Consider the following 13,550-nt stretch of genomic DNA (forward strand, 5'->3'; position numbering starts at 1 on the left):
CTGCACCGAGGTTCAGGATCACACACCGGGACTAAAAAGTACAGGAACTTAAAAAAAAATCAAGCTTGATGTCCATCTTCAGCTCGTAATCAGGATCATGCAGTAGATGTTAGTGCTAACGTTCGACACTAACATTACAGGTACAAACTGTGAGGCTTTAGTGCAGTTTCACAGCCACAAACACATCAGATCTGCAGAGCTGTGCTCGAGTCAGAGACCTGAAGAGTTTCCAAAGCTTTCAAATGTTGTTAACAGAGCAACACTTTACAAAATGAGCCACAGAGGGCCTGAATGTGTAGATTAAAGCCATGTTGACTGTTTCTGAAGAGAGAGTGGTTTTTGAATGAGTCAACAGATGCCTGAAGAGATGTGTTTGGAGCCAACAGCATGGCTTTGCTCTGCTTTCAGCCTCCAGCCACCATAGTTCCCTCTCGGCTGCACACATGTAGGTTAGTTTGATGCTGAGGAAACCTTCACCAAACTGTAAGACCACACAGAGGGATTTCATCAGGCTAGGAGCAGCACTTTACCGAACACCTGTGTGACGTGTTTGTGGCCTTAACTCAGCACCCACAAAGACAAGTGTAGACTGTGTCAGGTACTCAGGCAGAGGTCATCATTCAGAGAGGCTTCAGGAGAAGAAGAACTTGAAGAAGAAATGTTTGTGGACAGCTGTTACTTTTATTTCCAGACACATATTTCATTACACTGCTGAGCGCTGTTAAAGTTTACAAATAGATCAGCAAATTTACAACCTTCCTCGCCGTCACCTTTGTCCTCATTTTACTCTTTCCCAACACACGGTCGTACCAGCACAAAGCCCTGTTCAGTCATCTTCAACACCAACGTAAAATCAGACATCCATCCTGAACAAACAGTTCTTTGTTTTCAAATACAATTAGTAATGAATGAATTGTTATGAATCAGATATCATGGTGTTCCACAGGGATCGATCGTTGGACTTAAATTAAAAAAACTTAAATTTTGCACTTGCGTCAGTGATTTGCTTTAATTTTAGTTTTTGCTGACGATACCATCCTATTCGTTGGAGATAACCACATTTATACAGGAGGGAAATTAAGTACAAATGTGAAAGATAAACTTGCCTGCCAACAAAAACAGAAGTTACTGTAAATATTGCATTGTGACATTTCTGCCATTCATTTCAAATATTTTTCTCCCAAAATTTGAATTCTTCTACCATTAAACAGATAATTTAGTGATTTGTGTGCTGCTGAAATCGAATGCTTTCATGTTGATGGTGCTTGTAAAACCTTCAGGGGACCGTCAAGCCTGCCAGAGATCATCCTCTGGGGATCATGAAAAGTTACAGTAAAGTTATAGAAATCAGATTTTAATAATTTTGTTATTTATGTAGAAAAAAAAAGTTCTGCACTGTCTTGACACTAGCGCTTTAATTCTGAAATAAAACCTGAAGCTTCAGCAGCACTGAGGCAGTGGAGGGATGAACTACCCCTCTGGAGACCATGAATGTTCACACTGTTAATGAAACACTCAGGATCCCGATGTGCAGGGCATCATGAACAGCCAGCATTACGTTAACACTGAGTTTAATGAAAATCACATTTTTATTCACATTTTAAGAGAGAAAAGGCGTCTGGATGATGCCGGTGAGAAACTCCAGGGAAAAATGCTCCTGGAATAAAAGTAGATGAAAAAAGCAACATGATTACGGAACAAGAGGAAGGCCGAGGTGATTAGAAATATATGACTTCATCGTCCAATTTCAGACACAAAAACAAATCTGTCCTAATAATGATGCTGCTGAAAGCCCGAGGGGAAATATCACAATGTTTACAACAAATTTAATAGCAATCTCACTGATTTGGACAATCGTGTAATGACCCTTCACGGACACGGTAATACGTTTTCCTGACCGCTAGCAGGGATGACAGTAATAATCACACTAAAGTAAGGACGCACCAGCGCCTCTGGAACTGATCTCAGGTCTTCCAGCCCACGGATGGCACAAAGTGACGACTACCTCGAGCTTCGACTGGTGACAACCTTGCAGCACAACAGTTCATGTTCTGCATCCTGGTAGCTTCTATGAAACATAAAAAATACCCCACAGAGTGGCCAGAGGTACCGTACACACTGAGAACCCCACACACACTCACATATTAAACACATTAAGGGAAGCAAACGCAGGAGGAAATGATCCAAATGTTCCAAACAGCTGTATGCCATCCACCTGCCAGTCAGAGGCCACGCCCCCAATAATGTAAACTTTATGATCTGTTTAAATTGTAATAAAGAGTTATTATGAAGGGGAAATTATCTATAGAGACCAAACAGTTTGTGTATCCGGCTGTACATGTGTGTTTTGGGGCTGACTGCAGAAGAACCTGAGCCAGTCTGCTGGAAGCAGTGACCCTGCCCTTTAACACGCTAATGCTAGTGAAATCATTTCCTTGAATTATTGATGTTTTCAGTCACCTAGTTCTCTTGGAAGTTTCATTCTCTCAGAAGAGAATTTTTCTTCCCCACTGTTGACGAGCGTTTCTGTCTAATTGCAGGGTCTTAGAGTATAAACGCCCTTGAGGCGACTGCACTGTGCTTCGCCCCAGACTGCAGTCACTCTCACTGTCATTTCTAACCTGAGTCCGTCTGTGCTGAACGGAGTGGCTCGTCTTTGCGTAGCAGACATGACTCAATGGGCAGGACTCTGGTTCTATTCTTATAGAAAAGCCAGTTCTGCAGATTTATCGCTGTCGTGCAGACACGACGTCACTCTTTATTGAGGAATTTCTGTTTCAGGCCGCTGAGGTTCAGGCTGGACTTTGTGACTGAAGACACCAACATGTTTTTTTGCCGTATTATTAGGAACAGCTTGCATTTAATTGCCAACCTGACCTGTTCAGTCACAGAAGGACAGCAGGCTGCATTGCTGTGTTGGTGCTCCAAAGTTGCTCCAAAGTTGGATCTGACTGTGAGCGGTCACAGCATTGTCCACCACCACTGTCCGCCCTGCTGTAACTGCAGCACCAGCAGCACCCATTTAAACTGAGACTGTGTTAAACTGACAGGGGCTCGGTGGTCTAATACCATGATAACAGCTGTAGCTTTGTTAGCAATACACCTACAACCAATCAAGACAAGAGGAGGAAAAAACCTAAAACTCCCAAATTTAAGAGTCTGAAATGAAAAATTTGTTTGGTTGAGAGTACACACACATCGCTGTGTGTCCTGCAGCTGAGTCCTTCTTCCTTTGTTTGCTTCCACATGTCTGTACATTCACATTCAGCCACCGACACTCATGCACAAACACACACACACTCGCACAATTTTACACTTACATTTGTGAAATATACACTCTTTTTTCATATTCCACATTAAATGAAGTTTTTACAGAATGTCGACAACAAAATGAAGAGAAAGACCTGCGAAAAGCACACTGGTGTACAGCATGAGTGTTTGTGTCCTTGTGGGGACCCTGTTTGCCCGCTAACGAGGTCTAAGGGGAGGGTTACAGCGTGTGCGTTTGTATGTATGCAGTATAGCTTTCTTGCCACCAGAGAGGTCCAGGGAAGTGATAAATTGAGCTGACAAACACAGAGGAATGATCCGTCCCATCTGTCCAGCTCTGTCGTCTCTCTCACCATCGCGCTGCCAACTTTAAGACTTGTTCTCCGTGTGTCTGTGTGTTTGTGCGTGTGTGTGTGTGCAGTTTCAAGCTTGAGCCAAAGTCCCTGTGTTTCTGAGCCCAGCTGTCTCGGATCCCAGAAAGCTGGAGGCAGTGAGTCTGAGCTGGGCTGCACACAAACTCTGCAGACACGGAGCTTTGGAAACGAAGTCAATGTGATCGAAAATCCCAGGAGTCTCTCTGTGTCTGCCTCTCTTATTCTCACCCTCGCTCAAACACACAACACACCCTCTCACGGTGTGTGTGCACCGTGCGTGTGGTGCAGAGAGCTGGCTAATCCGAACGTCCTCCAGAATAACTTCCCTCCTCCTCTGAAAGGCAGTTGTTGATGCTGGACGTCTGCTGGCTGACATTTAGGAGTGTGTGTGTGTGTGTGTGTGTGTGTGTGTGTGTGTGTGTGTGTGTGTGTGTGTGTGTGTGTGTGTGTGTGTGTGTGTGTGAATGTGTGCGTGTGTGTGTGTGTGGGCATGTATGTGTGTATGCTAGTTCACATTTATGAGACGTGGAGCAGGAACGCTGGGAGGGTGGACACACACACAGTCACAGGGAGGAGGTGGAGGAGTGGGGCTGATGGCCGGCTGCTGCTTCTGGGCCCTGCAGAGTCCTGAGAGTCTATCGAGCCCTGGGCCAACAGAGCCTGAGCACAGAGGGGGGGCAAAGGCACGAGCATTAGTGCACAAGTGTTTGTAACGCCTCAGTCTGTGGTGTCCTGAAAATCCTACAAACAATGAAGCTGCTTGTTAGCTGGAAATCAATATACCTGTGAATATATCCATGAAAGTTTGTATAAAGTCCCTCTGACCAGCTCCTGTTCTAATTACAGACAGCCACATTTCATTCTTCAGTACTAATATTATAAATCCATAATTCGTGCGTCACTCATGACTGCAGATTTCTGAAACAAAGCTTTTCTATCGAGCGGGTTCAGTTGTGGGCGGTGTTAGAACGTCTCATACCTCATATCTGGCTTCAGATAAAGTTTTCTACAATTAAATATTAATTCTTCATCAATAATTAATTCCTTACTTTTTCAGATGTGTCCTGTTTAATCCTGTCCTGCTATAATAATATAATAATAAATCTACTTACAGCTGTGTGAAAGTCTCTCACCACTGACTGCATGTCAAACTCTCAGATATCCCAAATTGAATTTTGCTGTCATAAAAATGTTTATTGTGGATCAATAATTGATTTATTTCTTTTCTAACTGTCAGCTGTAGACGGCGGCGTTACTTAACCAGAGCAAGCAACTCGGAGCGTGAACCTCTGAAAACGCAGCTGAAGAGGAAACAGAGAGCGTAAAATCTGTGGTATTACACGTTTGTAACATCGCTGCACTTTTATTCTTTATTTTTATTTTCTTGCAGGAGGAGCAGTATCCTAGTGTGGTCACCGCCCTCAGCACAGATGGTGTGTGGAGGCCGAGCAGGAGAGGTGTCTGCTGGAAGGTAAAGTGAGTCACAGAGCTGAGCTTTTATGGGCTGCTAAATATCTGAGTCTAACTCTCTTGCTTGAGTTTCAGCAGGTAATTCATTTTGTGTCTCTCTGTTTTACAGACAGATCTCCACCGAGACGCAGCTGCTCGTTGCTTTGCCGCCACACTCTCTGCCGCTTCTTATTCGTGCATATTTCATGTTGGAAGTTCATCTCCAGCTTCAGGTTTGGCAATAATATATCAATAAATTCAACAAAGTGCTCCCATGTTCTCCATCTGTCATGTGACTCTCCTCTCCAACCCGGGGTGATAACAGCTGCTGATGAAGATATTAGTGTGGCCAGGTCATCAAGTATTAATACAGAGCAGCTTATTGGAGGGAGCCTCACTTTGTTTCCTCACACAGCACTTTACAGGTCAGCCGTGGATCTTTAACCCGAAAACAGATGGAGGACACTCAGTGAACCGGCCACAGGGAGGCTTACACAGGAAGTCTGGCAGCGAAGTCTTAGAAATGAGAGTGGGCGAAAACACTGAAAACTTCTACTGCTCACTTTTTAATGTGCCAGCTGTGAAACTGAGAGCTGAGTACACACAGCATCCCATCATACACCGTTTCCAAAAGACTACAGACACTACACTCATACGGTCAGTCACAGGTAGCCCCGCCCTAAACCCTTACCTGTTTTCTGGTCCTTTCTGACTAACAGGACCTGAAACTCCAAAATGGAAATGGTGCTTTATTAAATCAGGCCTGAAAGCAGCGACTGACACCATAAGCTCATCAGGAAAGAGTTTCCTGAGCTCAGAGCCAGAGGCAGTTTCACCCATCCTTTAACAGTCTTTCCTGAAGATCACATCTCACCTCAGAATGATCTCCTCATAATCTCACTCGACCATAAAGCCCACGCTGTAATAAAACACCACTTAAGTTTACTTTTTCCATTATGTTGACCTTACAACAATAAAAGCTTTCTCTGTGATGTAATAGTGGCCCTCTCAGACACACAATCAGAAAACGTCTAGTAAACAGGTGTCAAACTTCAGTTCTTGAGGGCTGGTGAGGTGGCAATTCAGCCATTTGATTCATGTTACAGCAGCTCATGAGTGAATGAACAAGGTGCAATAAAAGTACTTTTAGAAGTAAAAATTTTCAAACACTTACATTTACTTACATTTATTTAAAATTACTTGAGAAGGGTTAGGGGTTGCCACCTCCGCATGCAGTCAAGTTCTATTGAGTCTCGCTAATGACCTAATTTTATGAAAGGTGTGTTGCAGCAGGGACACATTTAAAAGTTTCAGGACACCAGCCCTCGAGGACTGGAGTTTGACACCCCTGGTTTAGTATAATCAAGAACTTCCATTGTCTGGACTTCCTGTTCCTTTGGGGGTGCTCCCAGGTCTGTCCAGAATGAACTTGCTCAGATGATTTTAGTGAAAGGGCTCAAAGCCGTCTGTCTCTGATAAAAATCATCTGTTCATTTTTCATCTCATCGACTGATCTGATGATGCACGTCAGCGTCATATAAACAACTTGAACACCACATCAGCTGGTCTAAGTGATGAGGGAGATGGAGACCCCTCCACCCATTACTTCAACCATCGTTTTTAAAGTTTTGATCAGAGCTGCTCACCTCCTCGCACTCGAAGTCATCAGAGGGGATGCACTTCTGTCCTCCGTCCTGTAAAACAAGAGCTCACTGTGAGAAAGTATCAGGCTGAATATTGAATAAGATCCATCCATCCATCCATCCATCCATCCATCCATCCATCCATCCAGATCAGTAATAAAATGTGTGAGTGAACAAGGTGGTTTCTGATGAGTTTCAATAGAAAAATCAAGCCATGGTGCTAGACTGAGACCTGCAGGAATTTGAAGTGTCATCTTCCTCTGCTGAGAGTCTTCATCTGTAATATCGTGAAGAAGCTTGTCAGAGAAAGCTGAAGGCTTTATTTGATCTGTAAAAACTCTCAGATTCTCTCATGGTGCACGCAAAGACCTCCACCATATTTTCAATAAATGATGGCGCCATTTTCCACAGAACTGACTGGCCATTGCATGGGGCTTAATCATGCTGTAACCACTGTGAACCCAGAGTTAAACCTCCCTAAAGTCCAAACCCTGTATCACAGTACAGGCCACAGACTAATAATCATAATGATTTTTGTACTTATACTAAGGTTTTGATGCATGCTCAATCATCCAGGTAAGTAAATCCCCAAAAGTTGATTCTGTTCATCTGGACGTATCGTTTTCAGTGGGAGAAACGTTTCGTCACTTATCCAAGTGACTTCTTCAGTCTCAGCTGACTGCAGGTTTCCACAATCTTATAATGATTCACTCGCTTAAATCAAAAGGATTTAGTTCCAAAGAGTACTCAGAGTCAGGTCCATAAATACCTGGACCCCACAGAGGTTTGAAATGCAGCATGCACACTTCAGCTTTAATTCAGAGGTAAAAATTACAATCAGTGTTTTCACAGGCTCTCGGGTTTTCTGCAGATGTCTGTCAAACTGAGTGGAAACAACAGATTCCTCAGAAACAGATCATCAATAATTAAAGCAGATGGTCAAAACCTGAAGTAAAATGTGGTGTTTGCACCACTGTTTCTGGGAGATCGTTAAAGGAAGCAGCTCCTCCACGTTTCAGCCTCCTCGGGTTGTTAAATCGAGCTTCACCTTCATTGAAATGCAGAGTGCTGATGATGACAAGGATGCACACTTATTTGTCCTCAAACACACACATGCCAGCATTTATCTCCGGCCTCCATCAGCTTCTTTGTCAGTGCTTCATTAGCATATCTCCTCCCGCTGCCTGGGTGGGTGAGCCAATCAGATCTTATCGCTCAGCAAGGAGGAAGAAAATTCTTTTCAGCGTCGGGGAAATCATCGCAAGTGGCCGGATCATTATCGTTTCCCTGAAATATACATGCGCAGAGCCACAAATAGGCATCCATGTGCACGCGCACGGGCTTATTTATCCTGATCATTAAAGCGTGCAGATGATTTGCTATCATATGGACATCTTCCGACGCCGGACGCCTCTGCACGTCTGCTTCCTTTAAAAGAGCTGAAAATGATCGCTGTATTCACGAGCTTTGGGGAAAAGACACCATTCACAAAGCAAATTCAGAACAGTATGCATGAGGTGATATACAGCATCAACAGAGACGCGGCGCACAGCAGTATCACATTCCTGCCGTTCCTTTTCTCTCTTTATCTGCCTGTTTTTCAGATGTAACTCCATCTGCGCTGCCGAATGTCCACAGAGCATTCAGACCCACTCCAAACATGCACGCTGACATCGCAGGTCTTTAGAAAGAGGCTTTGAAAGTGCTGACAGGTAGCTGTCTGTAGCTCTCTGCACCTGATGGAGGGCTGCAGGGTGAATTCATACTGTCACACTATGTTAAACGTGCAGTACAGGTGCCGTGAAATTGGATCATCTGACTCAGGGTTGGTCTCCTGTGGTCGCAGAGCATTTACAGGTGCTCAGAATGCTGCTGCAGGCACTCGGGCATAAAAGGGTTGGTTGAAGAATGGAGACAGGAAAATAAACCATCCATCCATTCATCCAGCCATCTATCTATCCATCGTTCTTCAGCAGTAGCCTTCAGCAGATCGCTGCTATAAGGGTGAAAGTGAATTTAGTTATAGGTTACAGGAAGCCAGAGGTCACGTCCCATTTAGACCTCTGTGATTTGAAGATTGTTCCACTTTTTTAAAAAAAAACCCTGTTTCCTCTCACTTCTGCTCAGAGGTTCTCCTTACTGTCAGCTAGTGGGTTAGGTTTAGGTGGGACTCTGCACCTCATGAAACTTCATGAAAACTTGGGTCTGAGCAGACCACAGCCTACAGGGAGGAGGTGGATCGTCTGGCTGAGTAGTGCAACAGAAACAACCTGCTGCTTAACACTGAGAAGACCAAGGAGCTCATCGTGGACTACAGGAGGAATGCTGACCCACATCCACCCATCCACATTAAGGGGACGGCTGTGGAGCGTGTGAGCAGCTTCAAGTTCCTGGGAGTCCACATCTCCAAGGATCTCATCTGGACGACCAACTGCTCCAAGCTGGTCAAGAAGGCTCACCAGCGCCTCTTCTTCTTGAGGACTCTGAGGAAGAACCACCTGTCCTCAGACATCCTGGTGAACTTCTACCGCTGCACCATCGACAGCATCCTGACCAACTGTATAACAGTCTGGTACGGGAACTGCTCTGCCTCGGACCGGAAGGCGTTGCAGAGGGTCGTGAAAACTGCCCAGCGCATCGCCGTAGCACCACTTCCTGCCATAAAGGACATCTACAGGAAGCGGTGTCTGAAAACCCCAGTCACCCATCACATGGACTCTTCACCCTCCTGCCCTCTGGGAGGCGCTACAGGAGCCTCCGGACTAAGACCACCAGGTACCGGAACAGCTTCTTCCCCACAGCTGTCAGACTCCTGAACTCTGCCTCCTGACATCTGACCCACGTTAAACTCATGGACTGAACATACACACACCCACAACCACCTACACACACACACAATGGACAACTGTACCCTCAAACACACAATAATAACATGGACTGAACCACCACTCACAACCACTAGCACTTTATATAGCCTCTGTAGAAATTATCCACATATCTCACTTATCTTAACTGCACTACTGTATAATTCTGTGTAAATAATCATTCTGTACATACGATAATTTTTAATCCTACAACTGTTCATAACTTGCATAGTTCACATTTCGGTATAGCTGTATATCTCATATTTCTGTATAGTTTTTTTTATTTCATATTTATATCCTGTACATGGCTTGTACTCACTACAGCCTGTACATACTTATAGTTACAGAATATTCATAACATACTTCATACCGTGTACATTGTAACATACCATAATAGACCCATTTCTGTAATATACTTACACATCTATATTATTGCTAATATATATTGTAATATATCTATATCACGACTAAAGCACTTTCTGGATGGATGCAAACTGCATTTCGTTGCCCTGTACCTGTGACATGTGCAATGACAATAAAGTTGAATTCTATTCTATTCTATTCTATTCTATTCTATTCTATTCTATTCTATCACTGTGACCTGATGTGGTGTTTGCCAGCTGAGGCCCGGGAGTTGTGGGAAACACTAAACAGGTCATTATCTTTGTTTGTGTTGTCGTTTTTGGTTTTTGGTTTTCTGACTTTTAGAAGAACTCATCCTTCCTGCGATGATCTGCTTTCACCTCGGGTCTTTATACTTTCCAGCTGGTCTCTCAAAGCCACCTTTAACACGCCAGAGTTTACTTTCCATCTCTTTGCCTCCTTAACGCTTCCATCTTTGCAGTCTGTGAACTTCAAATGAAAACACTAAGCTCTGAACACACACGTCTTCATAAGGATGATCCACTGCAGCACTCTGCACCCACTCAGACATTACAGCTGAAATGATGGCCACGATGTGCTGTTCTGTATGTGGACTGGATGCAGACTCATATCTGTGCTACAAGGATGTCTGCAGGCTGGACATAAAGGGAAGCACCATCGACCCTGAGCCCGGTTGTGTTCAGACGACCATCACAGTGATCAACGCTGCAGCTTTGGACTGAGAGATGGGAAAACAGACACTTGAGCTCCGATTCATCCGAACACTGTGCTCTGTGCAGCAAAAGAATTAAACAGAAAGAAATAAAAATGAATAGAAATGGTACAAAAAGCACGGACAATCCTCATGAGGAGGAACAAACTGAGTCATCTGCTCTGTATCTTAAGCCGAACAAATCCAACCCGTAAAGGTCCCCGAATTGCAAACCCTGGTCTTCATTCTTGCTCCACTGATTATAGAATTACAGAAACTGTTTCCATTCCAGGAAAAGAGGACCAGAACTTTGTGCACTTCCTGTCACAGGGACCACCCTAGTGGGACCTTTTTTACCTCACTGTCACCATAAAGCTGCTGATCCTAAAGTTGGAACCACAGTCATCAGAGGCCATGTGAGAAGTAACTGCAACAAATGCAATGACTGGGAGATGCAGCTTTCAATTTCTAACACCAAAATTTATAAACAGCATCATAGGTGGGTGGAGCTTCTGGGTCTGAAGACTGCAGCCACAGGGGGTGATATATGTGGCTGCAAAACAAATCTACACCCTCTGCAAACACTGTCTGATTTTATGTTCAATAACTTATTTTAGGTCATACTGAATAAAACAAAAAGTCACTTTTGTAAATTTTGGTCGTTTGATGTTTCAGAACGGTTTATCTGGGATACACGCACTGGTAACTGTCAGTCCTAAATCATTAGCCAATGAGAGTTCACTTTCACAGTCTACCCCACCCTGTTCTCGTCACATGTCGTTTGGAAACTTTCATCTCGAGCCTTCAAACTGGGACCTCACAAATGAGTAGGTCAACTGAGTACATGATAATGATATGTAATCTCAAATCTGCTAAAAGGGCCTCTGGTTAAACGTCACTAAAGCGCGCACCGCACAGGAAAAAAAAAGGGTACTCCAGGGTAGGAACTTCTAAAAAACTCTGTAAAACTGCAAGGCAGCCAATCAGTAAACCACAGTTACTGTCACTAAGAGGACAAATCATCCTTCAGTTTCAAAGATCTGTAATGAAGTTCATAAGGGTGTATACTTGCTTGTAGACACTGTAAATGGGCACATTGGTTGGCATGAAGCCATGCTATTCTGACATGGTAGCTGGTACATTGTAGTCTTGGTGAAGTTTGGTAGAAGCTGGAGGCCACATGTCACTCGAAGGTGAACTCACCTTCCAATGACAAAGCTCCAAGCTCACCCAGTCATAACCAGAACTTCAAAACCTAGCATAGCTTAACTTCCTTCTGGTTCTGTTGTTGGGATTATGTGTGGAATTTACAGTGTGACTGAAGCTGTTACCAGTTATCAGACCCTTTGAGTCCAGTGCAGTGGAAACAGGCTGAAGAAGTGTCACCTTTACAGTCCTGCATGGATGCATGGCTTTGTCATTGGAAGATGGAACAACACTGCTAATTAAAGTTTTGTGGAGCCACCCGTCAACCTGAACCATAGGTGTTCTTTTTTTTACTAAAATATCAGCTGATTTCCTGTTTTTGTCCCATCATGATAATTCTGACCACTGGAAAGCTGCTGGTGTTTAAGCACAATTTCCAGAAATGCCTGAGATATCTGCACAAAATAGAGCTACTTTTAGCTGGTTCCTCCTTCACAGCGGGGACCTCCGTATGTTTGATTTGGCAGAATTTCATATTGGATGCTCTTCCTTCAACCCCAGAGGGATTGGTGTCTCATCCGCACAAAATATTAACTGTAAAACTCTTTCTCTACTACAAAGACAAAGAGAATAAAAAAAACATATGTTTAGGTGTACGAGTGCACCAAAACAAATTAAAGTCTTCACATATTCAAGACTTAAGATCTAAAACAGAATGCCAAAATCCACAAACTGCTCCACGGAAGACAAACAAGAAGAAGACTCCAGTCTGCAGAACTGCTAGGATGATGTGAATGATGCAGTTTATTACAGACAAATCAGCTTCAGTTCCAGTTTCAGTGATACTAACTCAGTATTTTGTGACTCCAAAACTGAAATGTATTAGAGGTGTTTCAGGGATGGCATGAATGCTGGAGGCAATGTGCTTAAAAAATAAGAACATTTCAGCTTTGGCTCAACTTTTAATTTTCCATATTGGCACAAGACTGCCAACACAGAGCTCAGACGGACCGAAAGAAAAAATCTGTTAGACATTTGGCTGCATGTGAGGAAACCATCACATAGAAACAGCTGAAGCCAAAACCCTCCAACAGAGGATGGCTGGACTTCAAGACTCAACATAAACTCTATAAAGAATCCAACATTTACATTATAATAATAAATAAACTAATAAAGTAGCCCTCATGTCTGTTTTAAACTAAAGAGAGGTATCAGCTTCTGCAGCTAGTTTAAATCATGGCCCTGGAAATGTGTTGAGGATATTCTGCGGTACCAGTCAGTGTGTGCTGGGTTCACTGGTCCACTTTGTCTCCTGCCTGTGGCTCCAGTCTAACACAGATAGTTTTACACTTTACACTTTTCTGTGTGTACATGTGTATATGGTTTTAAATATGCATTGCATGTTTTTTAGAGGTTTTATTGGAATGGTAAAGTATATGATACCATGTCATAATTGAGAACCAACAACAGGAAGTGACATTTGTGGACTGGTCATTTACTTCAGGTTCTGAGGGTGGTGCAGTCTTTGAGCATGCTGATGTTGTTTAGATGTCCAGGCTTAAATAAGAAGATTCACTGATTCATTGACGTGTGTAAATTGTTACACATCTCAGAAACTTATTAAACTCATTGGTTTGTTGCAGAATTCTCTCTTTTCTGTATTTGAGCCCACATTAAATGAAGCTACAAACTCAGTACACACTGACTTGGTTAACGTGCACACTCATGA

The 13,550-nt window shown here is 43.5% G+C and overlaps 1 protein-coding gene across 2 annotated transcripts in view; it reads right to left on the reverse strand.

Annotated features, from left to right (window-relative positions):
• Positions 1 to 670: 670 nt before the first annotated feature.
• gfra2b (GDNF family receptor alpha 2b) overlaps positions 671 to 13,550 on the reverse strand; it is a 117,994-nt gene continuing 105,114 nt past the window's right edge. The window contains exons 9-11 of one of the 2 annotated variants that reach the window (XR_005613558.1): positions 6,740 to 6,787; positions 1,945 to 4,304; positions 671 to 1,657 (exon numbers count right to left, since the gene is read on the reverse strand). Coding sequence is in view for 1 of the 2 variants with exons in the window: in XM_039614191.1 (XP_039470125.1) it covers positions 4,161 to 4,304; positions 6,740 to 6,787 (192 nt within the window). In the remaining variant the exon portion in view is untranslated. Of the gene's footprint in view, positions 4,305 to 6,739; positions 6,788 to 13,550 lie in introns of both variants that reach the window. The other variant, XM_039614191.1, reaches the window with a different exon arrangement.

The sequence above is a fragment of the Oreochromis aureus genome, linkage group 7 (genome assembly GCF_013358895.1).
Source record: "Oreochromis aureus strain Israel breed Guangdong linkage group 7, ZZ_aureus, whole genome shotgun sequence".
In the NCBI taxonomy this organism is placed as follows: domain Eukaryota; kingdom Metazoa; phylum Chordata; class Actinopteri; order Cichliformes; family Cichlidae; genus Oreochromis; species Oreochromis aureus.